This window comes from Gavia stellata, chromosome 7 (genome assembly GCF_030936135.1).
Source record: "Gavia stellata isolate bGavSte3 chromosome 7, bGavSte3.hap2, whole genome shotgun sequence".
NCBI classification, from domain to species: domain Eukaryota; kingdom Metazoa; phylum Chordata; class Aves; order Gaviiformes; family Gaviidae; genus Gavia; species Gavia stellata.
The window spans coordinates 42,667,024-42,686,763 of record NC_082600.1 but is presented as its reverse complement, the minus strand read 5'-3'; the positions used below and the strand labels follow the sequence as shown (position 1 = coordinate 42,686,763).

The window sequence follows — 19,740 nt, the reverse complement described above, 5'->3', positions numbered from 1 at the left end:
GCGCTTACTTTGAATTTTCACATTGAGAAATGTACAGGCTGTTTGAAAAATGAAGTTGTTTACGATCTTTTGTTAAGAGTGTTGACATAATACTTAACCTGTGAGGTAGACACACAAAAGTGGAATTGTGTATGTGCAGATAAAGGTAACTTCTTTTAGTTTCCTAAACGGTGACTAGGCTAATCATAACAGTACAAATGTTTTCTTATTCCATTTAAATTATTTCCATAATTTAGAAGGTAGAGGTGGCTAAGGTTCCCTGGTACTTCACATTCATCCATTTAATCTTAGCTGCATGGCCTTTTGGGGGGTTAGTTTGTCTATTTTTCCCCAAAGCTTATCTGTTTGAACTATTCCCCCCTATTCTTTGTCTCTGCCTTGGACAGATGTTTAGAAGTTCTTGGGGTTGGGGCAAGTGGGAGCAAATAAATCCCAATGACACAAACTTAGTCTTTTTCAATAAAGAAATTTGGGGAAAATGTTTTTAAGTGTGCTTGTTTTTTTTTTTTTTTTTTCCTTTTTCCTTTCTTTCCCTGTTTTCATTTTTGAGAAGTTCTGGACCTCTGGGAGCTCCTTTCTGGACCTCTGGGAACTCCTTTCTGGCAAGAGCAAATGACTTCTGCCTTGGTGCTAGAGATGTGCCATTTGCTTTTCTGAAAATATCTGCATGTTTTGCCAAATGCTCTTAGTTAAGCGAATGATCTGAGGAGTTGAGGCAATATCAGAACAAAGAGCACTTTGAAATATCAAGCAAAGCAAGGAGTCCTGTTGTGGCAAAGCATTACATGAAAATGCAGTTTAAAAGTGTCATAGCCCCCATGTCTGTAAGGCCTAAATTATATACACACAGGCAACGTTGATTTGATATATCCTAATTGTGCTCGATTTTATAGTACTGATTATCTTTCAAGTTTTTAATGTGGAGAACTGTTACAAAAAGGGTTTCCCATGAGACTTAATTACTTTCCTAGACTGTATTAGAATAATTCTAACTGGGTTTTCCTTTTTTCCAGAATGGTGAACACGCATAGAAGATTATCAGAACTGTGTAGAATTTGCATTTGATCAGAGAGCTTGTAAGAGTGCTCATCATGGAGAAACAGCAGATTGTCCTGGGTAGCCGGGATGGTGGGACTGTGTCTGGTGCAGCGCCTGCCTTTTTTGTCATCCTGAAACAACAGCAGGGAAATGGAAAAGCTGACCAAGGAATCCTAGTAGCAAACCGTGATGCTTGTGCTCTCGCCAGTAGCGTATCAACTTCGATAAAATCCAAAGTCAAGACCTGCCTGCCAGCTGACTGTGTCTCAGGGGGCATTACCGTCACCCTGGATAACAACAGTATGTGGAATGAATTCTACCATCGCAACACAGAGATGATTCTGACGAAGCAGGGGAGGCGCATGTTCCCGTACTGCCGGTACTGGATTACAGGTCTGGATGCCAGTCAGAAGTACATCCTAGTCATGGACATATCCCCTGTGGACAATCACCGATACAAGTGGAATGGCCGTTGGTGGGAGCCCAGTGGGAAGGCAGAACCACACGTTCTCGGGCGAGTGTTTATTCATCCAGAATCCCCTTCCACTGGCCAGTACTGGATGCACCAGCCGGTATCCTTCTACAAACTCAAACTTACCAACAATACGCTGGACCAGGAGGGTCATATAATCTTGCATTCCATGCACCGTTATCTGCCGCGACTTCACTTGGTGCCTGCAGACAAAGCCACAGAAGTCATTCAGCTCAATGGCCCTGATGTCCATACGTTTACCTTTCCACAGACAGAGTTCTTCGCAGTTACAGCCTACCAGAACATCCAGATTACCCAGCTGAAAATAGATTACAATCCTTTTGCTAAAGGATTCAGAGATGATGGGTTGAATAGTCGACCTCAGCGTGATGTGAAACAAAACAGTAACTTAGAATTGGAAGGAGGTGATGTTTTTGGCGCTGCTAGCATTCGTGGTCGCCCTGCTGAAGTTGATGCATTAGATTTGCATCAGCGAAGTTTAGATTCTTCATTCATTGGTCAAAACCCATCAGACATTGATCTGGAAAAAGAGTCCTTTAATGCAGAAAGGGACTTCCTCGGTTTCCTGGACACTGACCTGTCTTCAGGTGATATGCCAAAGCTAAAACAAGAAATCTCTGAAAGGTGGGTTAACATTCTATTTTTAGCACAAATACTGGTTGAGTAAAACATTAAATAACAGGATGCTCAGTATACAGATTTACAGCTAAAGTTTGCCTGACCTGAAATTGCAGAACACTCTTTATTATTAAAAGCTTTTCTTTTCTTAAACAGTCAAGTATCAATCTGGACTTTCTAATCTGTCTGAGCAGTGTAAGAGTTCAGTATTTTTTCCTATGTTGCTTTAACTCTCTTTGTAAAGAAGTGTTGAGGGATTTCTCTTAACCCTCTTAGCATTTTAGAAGACTAAATTTAATTTTTCAGAGTTTTAAACAGAGCACCTTGCAGTCATCAAAACATTGCCTTTCTTTTTAGGGTTGCTTACCACAGTGACATACTGTCTTTGTATCTTCAATTTTCATTAGCGGATGGGTGAGGATGTGCGGGGGATGTGTGTATTTAGGTTGGGTATGTGTAGGGATTGCTACAAGGCAGTTGTAACTGGCAGCACGCCACTGTTTTCTACGTGAATTTTTTTGTTCCACAAAGTAGTATGAGGTAGCCTGCCTCTTGGCAAACATGAGGCAACTGATTACCGTGAGGTAAGAGAATCTGCACCTAGGGAAGTACTTCAGAATAACTGTTACACTTAATTTACTCTGTGGTAATTTTATGTCTACGTAAGTCAGTCCAGCATTGACTTTTTGAACCATTCTGTTCGTATCATGCAAACAGTAGTAAAGCAATCTAGTGTCTATTGAGAGCCTACCCATAGTATGGAACCTGCTAACCAGTAAGTGTTCATGTTGGTAAAGCAAAGCTGGTGAAACCTGTTATTTTTCTGCACTTTCACTTAGTTTCCAAAGTCTAAGCAATAGAATAGAGCAGATCTAGTGAATAGTTAATCTGTGTCAAGAGATGCAAGAAATACTTAGAACCTGAAGAAGTGATTTTAAAAAAAAAAAAAAAGTTTCTCTCCTGCCGTGTTTCTTCATGTCTGTCTGTGAATACGAGACTTAATCTGCCAAAGATTTAGTGACAAAAGCAGCCTTACATAGATCAGTACACCAAGAAATTATTTAACTGCAGGATATCAGGATGATGTTAATGGTGTAATTAGAGGTCAGTCCTTAGAAGGAAAAAAGTTGTATTTATGACGGAATTATACAATTTGTTTCAAAGGCTGTATTACTATCCTACTTCAGTGTGTTTTAGAGAGGACAGAGGTTTGTTTGATTGTTTTGGGGTTTTTTTTTCCTTGCAGAAAGCATCTCCTTGCCTTTTGAGTAACTGAAAACCTTCAAATTACGAAGTTCTCCATTCTTTGAGACTTTGAGTTTAGTTGTAATAATTCTTAAGAATACTAGAATTGCTTTGGGATCTAGAGTGTCCTAACCTTTCTTTTGCAGTGTTTTCTGGTGTCAGTGTATTAGGAAGAAGAATGTTGTTGTAAATTCTAGAGAAACACGTCTTGAAGACTGGAAGTACACTGATTTCAGAGAGGATGGGCTTTCTTTAGTTCCTAAGAATACAGCATGGCGAAGTGTTTAGATAACTTTGCGTATTGGAAGTAAAACTCTAAAATAATTACTGAAAGGTTTATTTTGTCTTCAAAGTGATTTTTTTTTTTTTTTTTTTTCCTCCTTGGGGTCAGCTGCAGTTGAAAAAATTAGAATTTTGGTCATTTTGTTTGCCCGACGGGGACTTTGAAGCAGATTATTTGGAGAACTGTTTGAATTGGACAGCTTGGGGGTTTTTTGTTCCCTTCTTTCCCAAGGAATAAACCCCATCGTTTTAAGTACTCAAGGACTTTCCTTAAGAACAAATCATGCAAATTGACAGACTTAATTTCTTTTGGACCAAAGCATGTTAGACGCCTTCTCTGGTTTCACCTCCAAGACAATTTATCTCTGAAATATGCTAAAAGCTGCACAGACAGGGAGAGATTGCAAAGGGTTTTTCTCTATTCTGGGCTTGGAAGCATGTATCATTTGATGAATAAATGTTACCCCAGTCCTAGAACTACCCTCAAGCATTGTCCAGCTTTTTGTTTTATGTTTTTGTAATGTATGTGAAAAAGTCAGATTCTGTACTTGGAAAGAGAAAAATTGATCTCGTCCAAGAAGTAGCAGAACTGTCTTTTCATGTGCTGGAGTTTTTCAGAACATTAGTTCTCCTTTTTCCTTCAGATCTGTTCACAGTGTTTTCGTGCTGTGCAATTGAGATCTGTTCATGTCAACCTTTAAAGGACAGTGTTGAGCGAGTGGCATTTTTCTTTGTCAAAGTAGACACGTTAATATTTACACATAAATGAAGACTGGACAATTTTTTTTTTTTTCATAGGCAAGCTATTACTAGTAGTTGATAGGCACTATCTTGCTTTTATGCAGGGTAGTGATTTCTGCTGAGTTTAGAAGTGGGCAAGAGTCAGAAGTTGGGAACTGTTGCCTCTCAGATAACGCTCACTAAAGGAAGTGGAGTTCCTAGTGCTGTAGTGTGTGATATTTCCCACCAATGCTCAATTTTTTCTGACATTTTTGAGAATGGAACTATGTAAAAGGTTGCATATACCTGAGAATAATTTTAATCTTGAGTTATTAGCACACTTTGGAAATAAAGGACTATATTCTTTATACAAGGTAGTATGTGTTGAGTTTTTTTGTGTAGCCTGGTAGTATGTTTAGTTTCATCAGGTGTATTGTAAAGAAAACAAATGTTTAATTGGAGTAATGGACACTTCTGTAGGAATGGTTATGCCTGGAACCACTCAGAGTCAGGGCATGGAGGAAACCACAAGCAAACTTTACTGGTTCTTAAGTCTTATGGGCTAATGTACCTTTTCTCCCTTCCAAGGTCTCTTGAATTTTCTGCTTCAAAAATGCAAATACTGTGGTATTTTTAATGCTCTAATAGTCTTGTTTTCCTAATTTAGTTGTCTTGTGTTCAGTGTGATGGTTTACTTTTTCTTCCCTCCTTACCTTCCTTTTGGAAGAGGAAGGCCAAGTGATCATCCTTCAAACCTCAGCCACTGATTGCTAGATTAATGCCAAAGGAAATCAGATTCTTTTTTTTTCCCCATGGTATATTTTAAAATGATCTACCTAAAAAAAAATCCATATGTCAGTACTTCCAGTAAATGAGCAGCTAAATGGTTTTTAATCTGGCAAAACGCAAGAAAGCGATTTCCGTGCTTTTACTGTTTTATTGTGAGGGTACCAAATACATTACTTGGGGTATAAAGGCATTCGCTTAAATAGGAGCATTGTTCCACATCAGGCAAAGAAAGAGCTAGTTAAGACATTATTTCACCATTTTTACCTGATCTCAGATTAAGCCAAGGATTTTGAGGACAAGCTTGCATGATTCATTTTCCCATAGAATATAGGAAGAGAAGTTTCTGTGACTGCTTCTGCTGCACATAACTGCATAAAAACAAGGGCCAGATGAAATGATGTCAGTGCTAAAAAGCAACATCTTTATTGTTTGAAAAGTTCATAATTGCATCTGAATTTAAAAATCTAGAAAAATGCTGCTCAGCTTTTTGTGCAAATACTTGATCTTCTCATACATACACATACTTGTCACTCTTGTCACCATCCGGCTTATGGGTGCAATGTGCAGAGTAAAATAACATTTGTGTCTAGAAATGTCATTTTTACAGCAGGGCTTCCTTGGTTTGGATACTGTCCAGATCCCTAATAGAAAGGTAATCCTTAGCTTGAGTATACATCTTACAGTAGATAAAGGAAAATGGCTAGAAAAGTCCAGGTTTTACCGGGCTTCCAACTGGAAACAGTAGAACTCAGATGAGAAATTTATTCCTGGCCAGCAAATTTATTAGGGTTTTTTGTCTCTTTATTTTAGAGAATTTTAAGATAGAGGAACAGAATTCACTTTAATTGTGGATCTGCTGTACTGAGTCAACCTCTAGCTGTAATGTGACAGGATTTTGAGTTGGCCATAACCTCTAAGTAGATTGTCCCAGAATTTCTTTTACAGTAAACTCACTGAAGAAGAAAGGCTTTTTAATCTTACATTTGACATTGTTAACTAAATGAAAGCTAGAAACTTTCTAATAGGAAACTCATTGGCCAGAGAAGACAGTAGACAAAACAGAACTGGTATGCCACTCTCCTGCTGCCTGCTCTTCCCTCACAAGGCAGGTTTTTGCTTCAAGCTTAATTCTGGTTACTTGGTGTCCTTCTGAATTGCAGCAGGTTTTCTAGATAGGTTCTGTCTTGTTCTTAGGAATGTTATATGTAAATACATAAATCTGTGTCTTGACTGTCTGCTCACTGTTTTAACACTGCAGTCTTTCTTCATGAGGTGGAGACTCCCAGCTCCATGTTGTGACTCTCGTGTGTCCCACCCAGCTTTTCTCTCTTAAGTATGTCCTCAGCCCACACAAGGCGGAAGCAGCCTCTTCCTCCACTTCTTCCCTCCCTCAATTCCAGCTGGGGGTTCAGCTGGGATTCTTCGGGGCGAGGAATGGATAATAATAATAAAATAAATACACACACATATATATATACACACAATATATATAAAGCAATATTCCCATTATATGTAACATAGTTATTAAAATCATGTTAAGTTATATTTGAAATTATGTTAGCATTAACTAACATTTACAAATATTGTTAATTTTAATAACATTTTAATAAAATAAGGTTAACAACTTGAATAATAATTTAACATAATTAAAATTATATATAGTGTCTTATATATATAAAGGGAGTATTGGAATACTATCTGATATGTTTAGTAAATAAGTTCTGGCTATTATTTTCTGAGGTTCATAGTGGATATGAGTTTCTAGTTTCATATCTTGGCTGTTTCCTCGTAAGACAAGGAGCCAGCTTCTGATACACTTAACAAAACTGCTCATTGCAATTTTTTGACTGATGTGTCTGTCCCCCAAAGAAGTCAGCCCAAGAGTGTAACTGGCTGCACTGTTAGTCTTCAGTATCTAATGCATGGTATGTCAAATTCTGGTTAGGTTCATACTCAGACTTAGTGGAAGATAGAGCATAATTCAATAGGATATTAACGTTCTGTAAGCGTTTGAACAATGGTTGAATTTAGGAATTGTTGGTATGCGGCTTCAGGATGAATTAACTAAAATTTTAGTTACATCATGTAAATTGAAGTTCACTAAGCGCTCACTTGGCTTCTTATTTGCAAGCACAGTGGCTTTAGTATGGCGACTTAATGAGATACACAGCAAACTAAGGCCACTTCTGAGCATTCAAAACATGATAGCTTAGCATGAGTTCATGCTGAGTCTCAAATAGGAAAAAGTGCAAATGTCACCCTGATATTACAAGGGAAGGAAATTGTGCTGCTGCCTTCAGATAAGAATTTGGATTGTTTTTAATGAAGGCAATTTTTTTTTTGAGTGGTTACTTCTAAAAATGTAAGCTTGTAATGACAGCTTATTTAGCAGACTCATGTCTCACAGCATTTTTGAAGTTTTTTACAATATGTAACCCAGGATTATGGGTTATAATGGAATTTTGGTAAAGGAAGAGATTTGATAAAGATCTTTGTTGTGTTTTGTTTTTGTCCCCTCCCTCTCATTCCAGTCCCATGGCTAGCAGTTACGAAAGCAGTTCCCGTGTGGCATCCCCACTGGACCCAAATGGACACTTTAATGTAGTCATTAAAGAGGAACCAGTAGATGACTATGACTACGAGTCAAGTATTTGCACCCAAGGAATAAGTGTGAAACAGGAAGACACAGATGAAGAAACTGATGAGTATTCCAACACTGATGATGATGATCCCATCCTACAAAAACATCTGATGAGACGCGGTGGAACAGATGGGATTGATGGAGAATTCAGGTCTAGGAAGCGTGTGCTAACCAGTCCTTCAGGTGTTGCCAAAGCAAAAATGTTAAAACTGGATAGTGGGAAGATGCCTGTGGTCTATTTGGAACCTTGTGCAGTCACAAAGAGCACAGTGAAGATATCTGAGCTGCCGCAGACCATGCTCTCCTCTTGCAAGAAAGATAAATCCCCTTTGAGTGCAATACTGGATTCCTTGCCTGTGTGTTTTGAAAATCACAAAGGCTCTTGCTCAGGCACAGCCACTGTAACTGAGGAGTTAGTTATGAAAAAACAATCTCCTGGGAGTAAAATGTCACAGAAATACTCTTCAATCAGAGAGGCCCAGTGGGCTCTATCTAAATCACCTAATTTTAATGTCAGGGGCTCAGTAAGCTGTCACTTTTCAGCTAAAGAGATCTGTGGAAGAAAAAGGCCTGGCATACTGAAGAGTCCTATGTCCCTGAAAGGCTCTGGTAGCAATCAAAATACCCTATCATCAGTAACAACTAAAAGAGGAAGGCCACGGAAACTGAAAATTTCCAAGGCTGGTCGACCACCTAAAGGTATAGGGAAAACTGTAATAACAAGCAAGAACACCCCTGTGGGGCCTGGGAGTATCCTTCCAGATGTTAAGCCGGACCTTGAAGATGTTGATGGAGTCCTCTTTGTGTCCTTTGCATCAAAGGTAAAACCTAACTGTTTCGAGTAAAATTCAAAACCTTTTCTGATGTCTCATTTTTAAACCCTTTGTACTTACAAGCTGAAGGTATATTTTCTTTTAAACTGAGTTTTGAGATTTATGGCCTCTCAAAATCTGTTGTTATCTTGTCCCTATGTTAGTCATAACATTTACTTCTTAGCAACTTGGGGAGAAATAATGGGATCTAAAGTTCTGTATAAAAGAATGCATACTTGTTTATTAAACAATCTCACGTTTTGAGTATTTCAGTGATATTTTGATGTGGCCTAGTTTGCATCTAAGTTGGTGTTTTAAGGTATGTTATACTTATTGAAGGCTCCTTATGTATGTAGGAAGCTCTTGACATTCACACTGTTGATAGAGCTGGAGGAGAAGAGTCACAGAATCTTCAGGCTCCCTTGTTGACTACAAATGATCCAGGTACATTTTTGTGGGGTTTGTTGTAAATGGCTGTTCCCGCAGTAAGGGAATTTGTAAAGACACACTGGAAAATTAATCATTTAAGTCAGGTTTTTGCATGGTAAATGTTTTTTATATGTTCTCTCTTTCTTATTTGTTGAGTAGATTGTCAAGCAAGAATACAAGTACTGGAAAAGGAATTAATGGAGGAGCTGAAGACCTTGAGGCATAAGCAAGTAATACATCCTAGCCTTCAGGAAGGTAAGCAGGCAGTGTACGTATTGTTGCACCTAGTTATATATTATACTTAATTCCCCCAAGTTGATAATTTCCTACTGGATGTAATACTGTGTATACCCAGTACAGCTGGGATCTGACTTTGGTAGGAAAGCATACAGGTGTGTATGTACAAATGTGAGAGTATGAAAGGAAATCCGTGTGAAACTGTCAGTTTCCCTCTTGGCCTTTGTGGCAATGAGAATCTGTGGCGCCTGACCCAGTTTTTTTCTTAGAGGCTTCAAAAGTAGTTTCAGTCATCCAGTAAAGACATTTTCATTTTCACCCATTCAAGTTGCAAACTAGAAGAGATAGAGGAGGCAAAAGATGAATCCTGAATTTCCAGCAGCAGAGCAAGAGGCTGAATGTCATTGTATGCCTCTTGCAGAAGATGCTGAGCCTTCAGACTTCAGGCAGTGCCTGTTTTATAATGAGCTAATCCGTGTAGAGAGCAGATGGAGTTGATTTTACTCCTCCCTAGGAGACAGCCATTTCCTGGTAGGGGAGCTGGAGATCCAGAAAGCCTTAACTAAGACTACATTTGCTATGTTTGAGTCCGTATTTCTTTGAGTCGCTAGAGATCCAGGTTCGCTAGCCACATAAGAGGGCCAAGCAACATACTTCTAGCTTCTAATCTTTCATTTGTATACAATATTATATACAATATTATCCTGAGGTGATATGGAAGAAAGTCAAGAATCAACACAGCAGAACATAGTGTTCTCTCTATTGATGATATTGAAAGTCTTCAGCAATAGTAGTCCTGAGACTGATGGCATTAGCATAGGCGTCAGAGCAGATGATGAAGTTGATCCGAATGGAAGTGTTATACCTCATGCTCTTGAGGTTTTGGCCCTGAATTTCTCAAACATTTGACTGTAATGCTATAGGGATTGAGACTCCAAATACTGATCTTGACTCTGATAGTAGTTATTTTGGGTCCTCACAGAGCTCCTGCTGTGAAGAACCCTGGATTATCTTGAATGGTTTATGCACGGGGTATGATGAGAACTAGCCTGTCATTTTTTTGCAACCATTTAAAGGGATGCCTTTGCATCTTGTTAGGGTTGAGCTGACATTCCTGTCTTCCACCTTTGCAAAGCAGTCATAAGAAGGGTAGTAGAGAGCTCTGAGAGCTCTGTCCTGGATGTGGTAGGAATGAAACAAGATAACCCATCTCCAGCTAGGTTGTAGCTCGGTGGTATAGCATCAGCATTGACAGTTGTATCATGGATGTCTTAACGCAGTTTTCCCCTCCCATGAGTCCAGAAATAGGTGGCCCTATTTTGTACTGATCTCTGTGGCCAACCTGCCCTTGCAGGTCTGCGTGTGTTGTCTTATTTCAAAACTGGTGGTAAAATCCCTTTTGTGGTCAGCTGCTGGCAGTGCTAGATACAGCACTAAGCAAATGTTACGGCAATCTAAAGGCTTTTTAGAATTATATTGTGGGCCTCCTAGATGTTATCTTTACCCAAGAAAAGTATAATAAAATTATGGTTTGTTGGCAACCATGTGGCATGTTGGCAACCTCAACACTAGTGAGACCTGTTTTAATCATGAGATGATCCTGCAACTTGGGAACGTGTAAAACAAACCCACGTGCTTTTCCTCCAGCTTATAAACGAGGGGTGGTGAAGTGTGTGGCACCTCCTGAAGGGTGTTGAGCGGTTCACAGATACTACAAAATGGACAAGAAAAGTCAAGCATCAGGCTAAGAAAAAGAGATCTGAAGAATTTTGGGTTTCTTGAATGCTTGTGACTGTCATTTCCAGTGTTGGATGGTAATCTACTGAGCCTGTTAAATGGTGAAATGGTAATTCAGCGATGAAGAGAATGACCCTCACCTGTCTAATTTTTAGAGGGAAAGAAGTTATGTGAAGACTATTTGCAGCAAGAACATTACTGCGGATAGATACATGTGTAATTTGATCAGGCTCTGAAGTGAATTACAGTATGTATACTTCTGTTGTTAGACTTCAGCTGCTGCATGTGAACTGGAATCAATCTTTAGTCAGATTACCTTCACCTTCCAAAAAGTTACACATCTATTGCCTTCCATTGCAGACTTGAGATGGGGGAAGGAACACAGTGATGTTAATGGAGGGAGGGATTATTGGGTTTTTTTCCTCCTTCTCTCTCGCCACAATATCATCAACAAGATGTAAGAAGGCAGCTGGGCAGTGCCTTTAGGCCAAACTTGAGGGCTGTATCTTTTTCCAGACATACTTATTCTAAGTAGCATCCTGGAGCTTGGTGCAGCCTCATTAGCCTTCTTGATTCTGGTACTTGTTCACCAAAATTTCTTGGCCACAGATCGTGACTAATACCTACCTCCTTGTCATCTACTACAGAACAGGCAAAGAGACATAGCTTCCTTCTGGCTGGAAGATGTGAAGTGCATGTTTTTAAATGTGCTTTCAGCCATTTTGTAGAAGCTTACTGGCTTTCTTGTCCTCACTGAGATATGGGAAATGGACGTAGCAATTTTGATGCTAACTCTGCTTTTGGTTTTGGATGAAAATGGTGATTCAGGCTATCTAGATCTTGGAGGCACCAGGACTGCAGGAAGAAGATGCTTCAGAAAAAAGGGAATTCAACTTAAGCATGTTAGAAGGAAAGCTCCTGCTGGAGTACTGCAATGCTATGGGATGCCTCTTCTATCTGAGCTAATTTGAATCCCTTAACATATTCCTGAAAATCAAAGGCACAGTTGTCATGCATCGTATTTCAGATTGAGCAGCTGTATCTGATGGAGAACAGAAAGTTCTTAAGGTTCTTCATTTGCTACTGTTTGATTACAGCAACTGAAATTCAGCAATACTGTGGAGAGGTTAGAAATTAGCAAAAGTGGTAGTTCACCTGTTATGTATGGTGATGTCTCTACTGACATAATACTGCTACGATTTGTTCTCTTCAGGCTCTCTATGTTCATTCCATGTTGCACTTGTTGGAGTCATCCTCTTGGTTTTTTGTCTGGATGTTTTTTACTTCATGATCTTAAACTGAAGTAATAGATTTTGTGTATGGGTAATGTTCTTGTTTTTGTTTGAGTGTTAAACAAAGCTACATTTGTTTTTGAAGAGGACAGAATAATTCAAATGGAGTGTCAAGAAAAAGAAACTGTGTACTCCCCATTTTATTTTAATTGGTATGAAAAGAAATGAATGGCATCTTGACATTTGGCAGTTGACATGTTTTTATACAAAATGCTAGACTGACTTGCTTGCTGCTCATTTTCCCTATGTAGATTTGAAAATTATATCTCACTAGACTCTTTTTGATAACAGTGTCTGTTTAAACAATCACGTCTGAAATCTGCTCCATGTCGATTGTTTTCAGTCTGCCAGTAAAATAGGTCAGCGTGTTGCCACTTACAAACATAAATGTGTACCACCAACACAAGGTTTCTACTGTATATGCAAATACTACTTTATGTGTCCTGAGCTTTGTGAAGTCATACATTTTCAATTTCAAACCTCACATATTTAATATATGGATTTCAGACTTGTTGGCAATAGGAGCAACATTTGTAGGTTTCTATAGCTAAAACCCAAACCAGATGTTCTCAACTCCAGACTGCTGGCTGAATTTGATTGACAGCAGTCATTTCTTGAATTCAGTGTAACAATATTTTCTGAAAAAGGTACTAAGTCAAATTTACTAGCTTCTTTTTTTTTCTCAGCATTTCTGTATCTATATTTGTTTTGCCATGGATAAAGATAGCTTTGTGATCAAGTAAAGTCTTTCAATTTGAGTATTTTGGGGGAGTTGATGAAGTATGTTATAGGCAGTTAAGCATTTGTGGTGGCATCGACAACACGGATTGTTTAGCTTTTTTTAAGCAGGGGGGAAAAAGGGCTATAAAGAAAAATGTTTTATTGCAAAGTGCCAAGCCTGGGAAAAAAAATAACCTGCTGAGATCTGGATCATTTGATGAACTAGTCCCGAGAGCGCTGTCTGAATACAACTTTATTTATATCATAATTTCCAAACACACACACACTCTTCTTCAGAACTAAAATGTGGTTTGCTCTTGTCTCTTATTGCTGGTTGAAACTAAAGTGTGTGTGGTATATGTTCTTGCACAAGAATAGCTTTCAGTAGAGATGAGGATGTGTAAGTACCACTGGCAGGACTGATCATTTATATAGTGATATGAAATGTCAAATAGTCAGCTGAGTTGGGTTCAGGCACTAACTCTAGCCTTCAGGGATGTAAACGGTGTTAAATTCTTCAAAAAAACAACAAAGAAAAACTTTTATTGTGAGAATTATTAGAACACTGGCACTTTGGTTAATAAATTTCTGTGGAAACTTCAGTAGTACTCAAGAAAACTATGAAAGGTAATTCCTTTTTTTTTTTCTGATTTCCCATTCCCGAAAATACTCTTTAATTCATACCTGCTGCAAATCCAGTATAAGTAACAGTTATAGTCGCTAATGTTGTTCTTCAGGTCTCTTAAAATGGTGGGTGAATGCTAGAAAAGCCCGTATATAACATAACGGTTTAATTTTTAGTAAATATCTTGACTTTCCTAATGTCTTGCTGCATTGAGACATTTACTGATACTTGCCTCTTGTAGTGGGACTGAAGTTGAATTCTGTGGACCCAACAATGAGCATTGACTTGAAATACTTGGGGGTGCAGCTTCCTCTTTCCTACTCAAATTACTCTTTGTGGAGCTATCCAGGATCCAATCCCAATTCTCCAGGTGGGTAGAAAATTAATTTGCTGAAATCTCAAGTATTACTTTTTTATTATTAATGATCAGAAGGAGGGAATGGCCATTTAGTTGAACTTGATATTTTAAAGAGATTGAAGCAGTATTAAAATGAGAAAATGTGAGAACTTCCTTAAATCATTATGCAGTTGCTGACCAAGGAGTCCTGAGTAATTCTGGCCAGATTGTCTTTAGCCTTCCCTTTTTGTGATGGTTGTGATGCAGTAATAGTATCTGTCTAGTTTATTTTATACCTGCGTGTTTTGTTTATTGGAACTGGATTTTTCTAAATGTAAATATACACATGAACTACTCTCGGATTGCTCAGAAGAAGTGTAAGCAGTTTCTCTGATGTTGCTCACATGCAAAAGAAAAAAAGTTGTCTTTCACAGAGCTGAGTATCAGAATTTTCCAGAAGAAAAGCTTGAGGTGCTACTTGGGGGCTAATCTGTAATTTCATGATAATTATTTATTACAAAAGTGCTGACCGATTGTGCCTTTTTAAACTTACGTTGTATCCAAACAAGTGCATTTCTCATTATACTGTGACCTTGATTCTAATACTGTTGGTAGATACTGTTTTTAATAATAAACTGGTTGGACAAAGTATAGGGATTCTTATCTTTCTGCTGCTTACCTCTTTCTCCTACTTTAATATTCTGATTACTGTGTCTTTCTTAATCTGCTGCTTTTGGGAGCTAGTAAAGAGGCAGAAGTTGTATCTCAGCTTTGTTTATACTGCAAAAGAGGCAGATACAGTTCAGAAGACCTCAGTCAGCTGAGTGTCAAATGCAATTATTTCTAGCCTAGCAATATGCGCAACAGCCGTACAGATCCCTAGTAGTATTTCTACATTCCAACTTAGCTCCCAGAGCTGACGGATAGCTTGTCAGAGATGTTGCTGTTTGCTTTTTGTGACTATTCCCTGTCTCTACTCCTAATTGAAACTCAGCTGAATTTGACAGAACAGCAAACACTAAATGAAGTTTCTACAGGTCTTATAAAAGTGATTGGCTCAATTGAGGAGAAAGTCTCAAATAACTTTCCTTGCTGAGAGAGGTTGTAGTATCAGCTCAAAACTTGCCTGTTCCACTTTAGCCTACTAACTAGCTGATTCGCCCGTTTGAGTTTTGGAATCAGCTGCTTGCACCATTGCTAAGGAGACTAAAACTGAAAATGCAGAAGACGTCTTTTGTATGGGACAGTGGATGCATGGCCATACAGCAGAACTCTACGGGAGTGTTCTGTTAATTAAAGGGGGGGGGGGGGGGGGGGCGGCGGCAGGAATTAAGTCTTTTTATTCAGCCTTTTGATTTACTACTATTCATCTATCCCTGAAAAGGAATAAGCAGAGTTTGCTAGGGCATTGATACAGTCAAGCTTGGTTCATAAACTGAGGCTAGCTTTCTTCTTTTCCAGATACCGGATTTCCTTTTGTTTCCAGGACAGGAAAGACAAATGATTTCACAAAAATCAAAGGCTGGCGAGGGAAACTTCATGGTGCTTCTAGAAACGAAGGTAAAAAAAGGAAAAACAAAAAACAAAAAATCAGTGTACATATTTCCAACACGTGGCCTTTTTCTTGACCCTTACATAGATCTTGCAATTTGGTAATTGTGTGTGTCTTAATGAGAGACTTATTTTTTTATATTGAAACTGTCACGAATAAAGAATTTTTTGGTACTACTTCCATGGTCAGAACGGAGGTTTATGAGGGAAGAGAGAAACTTGCTCTGAATAAGATAAAAATACATGTATTCTGTTCTACACAGAAGGCTTGAGTGAAGATCAAAGCTGTAATAGTTTTGGTTGTGTTCATCAAATTTTGAGTTTGCTTGGAAGTATGGTAATTCCAGAATTCTGTTGCCCCAGGGACTCTAATGAACTAGAGAAATTTTTATTTATATTGGTGTATTTTTAACTCCAGTTAGAGTAGATACTCCTCACATATTTGATTACTTTGCCCTGCCTCAGGGAGAAACGGATATTTGGCAATTTGCTAATTCTTACTTTTTATTTAGATTAAATATTTATATTGTACCTTCTGCACTTTCATACAGTGTTGTGTTGAGGTATTCCAGATGTATTGTGGTGTACCAGGTAGGCTAGACGTTCAGGACAAATGAAGTAAGCTGCATAGAAGCATTGCCTGTTGCAGGCTTACTGTTTTTTGTGAACGAATACACGTGTTAAAATCTCCACAAAAACAGTTGTTCAGACAGCTGGTTGTGTTTCAGAGTGGATTATATTTGGCGTGCCTCTGTTGTACTCTTCTAAAAGAATTGTATGTATTTTTCAGAGAGGTATTTACCTCTTCTATATTGTTTAATTATTATAAGATTTGTCAGTATGTTTTCCCAGGAGCTAGTTAAAGTGCTCTTTATTTATTTAGGTGGTAGTTCAGAAGGTTCCTTGAAGAATCGCTCAGCATTCTGTAGTGACAAGCTGGATGAGTACCTGGAAAATGAAGGGAAATTGATGGAAACGAGTATGGGATTCTCTTCTAGCACTCCCACTTCTCCTGTGGTGTATCAGCTTCCCACTAAGAGCACTAGCTATGTGCGAACACTTGACAGTGTTTTAAAGAAGCAGTCCACCATAATTCCGTCAACATCTTACACATTCAAGCCTGCTCCTCTGTCATCTACCTCTAGGAAGACAAAGACTCAAAACAGACAGACATCTACAAACAGAGTAAAATCATCTTACAAGCCTATACTGCCTTCACCTTTTCCTGCAAAGCAGAAACAGAACTCTTCAGCATCAGGGGAAAAGGCTGCTAAGTCTGTCTCAAATAGCAGTTTGACTAACCAAGCAGATAGTTTTGTGGTGCCAGCTCTGGATGAAAACATACTTCCAAAACAGATTAGTTTGCGCCAAGCACCACAACAGCAACAAGCAGCTCGTCCACCAGGTTTGTCTAAATCTCAAGTGAAGTTAATGGACTTGGAAGACTGTGCTCTCTGGGATGGCAAACCACGGACCTATATTACAGAAGAACGGGCAGACATCTCTCTGGCAACCCTGCTTACAGCTCAGGTAGATCTGTAATAGTTTAATTCCTTTCTGTACTGTTGCTTTTCCAAATCTGCCCACTTACTGATGTTGCGTATAGATGCAGAAAATAAGACTGAAGCTGCTAAGGAGCATGACAAAGCGTGATGTCCTTTGTGGTGTAGTCTTAGCTTTTCTCAACTTTCCCTGCAGACTTAGCAGTATGTGAAAAAACTAATTGTGATAATAATGTGTTGATATGAATCATGAATAATTTATCTCAAATTTTCATCATTAAAAATTCTGGTTAATACAATTGCTATTCAGTAACTGCATTTCCTTGCTATTTGTCGCTTTCAGTTGAACTAACTGCAAAAAAATCCTGGTCATGTAACTTGATTGTCACATGATAATCTCTTTTGCTTTCTTCACATCCTACTTATTACCAAGATGGTTTAGCTGTCTCAAATTGCCTCTCAGAAGACTTCAAATGCAAAATCTTCTCCGTTCTGTTTTATTTTCAGGATAGATGACAAATTTTCCTATGTAAACCATGTAGTTGGAGGGGTTATTCGAAATGAACTTTGAATAGTAATTTTGAATATGCTTGATTTAATCTTACTAGAATTTCCTCTTACTAAAATTTAAAGTGTATACTTCTTTAAAACTTTTCTTAGGCTTCTCTCAAAAATAAACCTATCCACAAAATAATAAGACGACGAGCACCTCCTTGCAATAATGATTTCTGTCGACTGGGTTGCGTATGTGCCAGTCTAGCACTGGAGAAACGTCAGCCTACCCACTGCCGCAGGCCAGACTGTATGTTTGGTTGTACTTGCTTGAAGAGAAGAGTGTTGCTGGTGAAGGGAGGATCAAAACATAAGAAAATAATGAAAAAGGCTGTGCGTGGAAGTCTTGTGTTCTATGGAACACAAGAAGAACAGCAAGAGGATGAAGATGTGGAAGAAGAGGGTGATGGGGAAGAAGATGAGCTGAAGCAGAAAGATAAGAAGAAGCGAAAAAGGGTGGAATACAGTGAGTATTGCTGAGCAAAAGTGATTACTTATAGCTTTGCAGAAACCACCTATCTTGGTGAGTATTTTTGTTAGGACGTAGTAGTGATGCCATTTCTAAATGCAAAAATTTGGAGTAAATTCCAAGAGATGTCTGCAACATCTGCTTTCATATAGCTGACTAGCAGGAAATAACACCTTTTCCCCTTTTTTTAACTCTTACTTATCTGATCAGCGTTTTGGGCACTATTTAGTAGTTTATTGCGATCAGGTAGCTGGAGTTTCTTTTTGATAATTTAAACTCTTGTTCAACTCTCCAAACATCTTTAAAGACTAAGGATATGAGATAATTAATGCTATCACTGTTGGGAACCTTCACGGTCATAGTGCTGTTTTCTTTCCCTCTTACCAAGTGAGTATCTAGAGCTGTATTTTGAATTCCTGTATCGTTCATTTCAATTGCTGCGTAGTTCATTGACTTCAGTGGAAATATAGTGATTTACAGTAGTTTCAGATCTGGCCTAAGGTATGCTCAGAAAACCAAATTGGTAGAAACTGACCATGAATTTACACTTTCTGTTTCTTGCTAGTAGTACTTTTAGCAATAGCTAAAAATTAACATAGTGTTACCTGGTGTTTCACTGGAATAAATGAATTCTTCCATAGAGCTGTGGTATAAAGTCTGGGGTTTTTTTTTGGTGTTTTGTAATTTGTAGGTATACAGCATCAATGAAGATCACTAATTCTTCAGTGTTTTTCTGTATCTGCTATCACAGTACAAGTGAGAAACAATGATTAGTGTAGAATAATTTTTATTTTTATTTCCTCTTTCTTGTGGACAAATCCCAGTCACTTTTGGCTAGAATTTGAGACAAGAAAAACAGTAGTATTTTCTGGCAGTATGAACTAGTGATTGGTTTATGGCTAGACCTCAGGCTCAGACAAAAATTTCTGTTGCTGCTGCATTAGATGGGGTTTCATTTATAAGTAAGTTGGTTTTGTTTTTCCTCTTTTTTCAGCAATCTGTGACTCGGAGCCAGAACAGCCTATTAGGAATTGTCCATTGTGGGTGAAAGTAGAAGGCGAAATAGATCCAGAGCCAATTTACATCCCAACACCATCTGTTATTGAACCAGTTAAATCTGCAGTACTGCCCAACCCAGAAGTCTTGCTTTCTAGTAAGCATAGATCTTCCAGTGGAATGAAACCAGGCAGAGTGTATACTCCTAAACCCAATCCAGTGGTAAGAAAGGAAAAGAGATGCATTTGTTTTTCTTTGTATTGAAAACTAAAACCAACACTGCCAAAATCTTCTATGCTAGGCCATTTTAGATTAAATTTAAGATGAAAGCCTAAGATTGACTGCCTTTAGGTATGTTGATAAGCTAGGATGAATTGACTACATAAATCTTTAACTATGTCTGCCTTCTGTTGAGAATTTACTGTAGCAATACGCAGATGGTGAAAGGTGATTATGATTCACTAATAGCCTCATTTAAAAAATGCAATAATTTCTGGCAAAATGGTTGCTGGTCCTATAATGTTTGTGTAAGTTATTAGCTGCATAATGTAGCCTATCTAATTAACGAATTGCTTGGGAAAAAAAAAATTGGGATACAGACACACAGTGTTTAGTGTAGTTTTGGAGTCTCTTTTTTGTTCTTGTTTGAGGTTTC

The 19,740-nt window shown here is 38.4% G+C and overlaps 1 protein-coding gene across 2 annotated transcripts in view; it reads left to right on the top strand.

Moving 5' to 3' along the window:
• The first annotated feature begins 1,091 nt into the window (after positions 1–1,091).
• MGA (MAX dimerization protein MGA) overlaps positions 1,092–19,740 on the top strand; it is a 48,134-nt gene continuing 29,485 nt past the window's right edge. For both annotated transcript variants that reach the window (XM_009813941.2, XM_059819245.1), the window contains exons 1-9: positions 1,092–2,155; positions 7,717–8,647; positions 8,995–9,082; positions 9,227–9,322; positions 13,920–14,048; positions 15,477–15,575; positions 16,450–17,096; positions 17,729–18,086; positions 19,084–19,307. In XM_009813941.2, coding sequence (XP_009812243.2) covers positions 1,092–2,155; positions 7,717–8,647; positions 8,995–9,082; positions 9,227–9,322; positions 13,920–14,048; positions 15,477–15,575; positions 16,450–17,096; positions 17,729–18,086; positions 19,084–19,307 — 3,636 coding nt within the window. The remainder of the gene's footprint in view (positions 2,156–7,716; positions 8,648–8,994; positions 9,083–9,226; positions 9,323–13,919; positions 14,049–15,476; positions 15,576–16,449; positions 17,097–17,728; positions 18,087–19,083; positions 19,308–19,740) is intronic.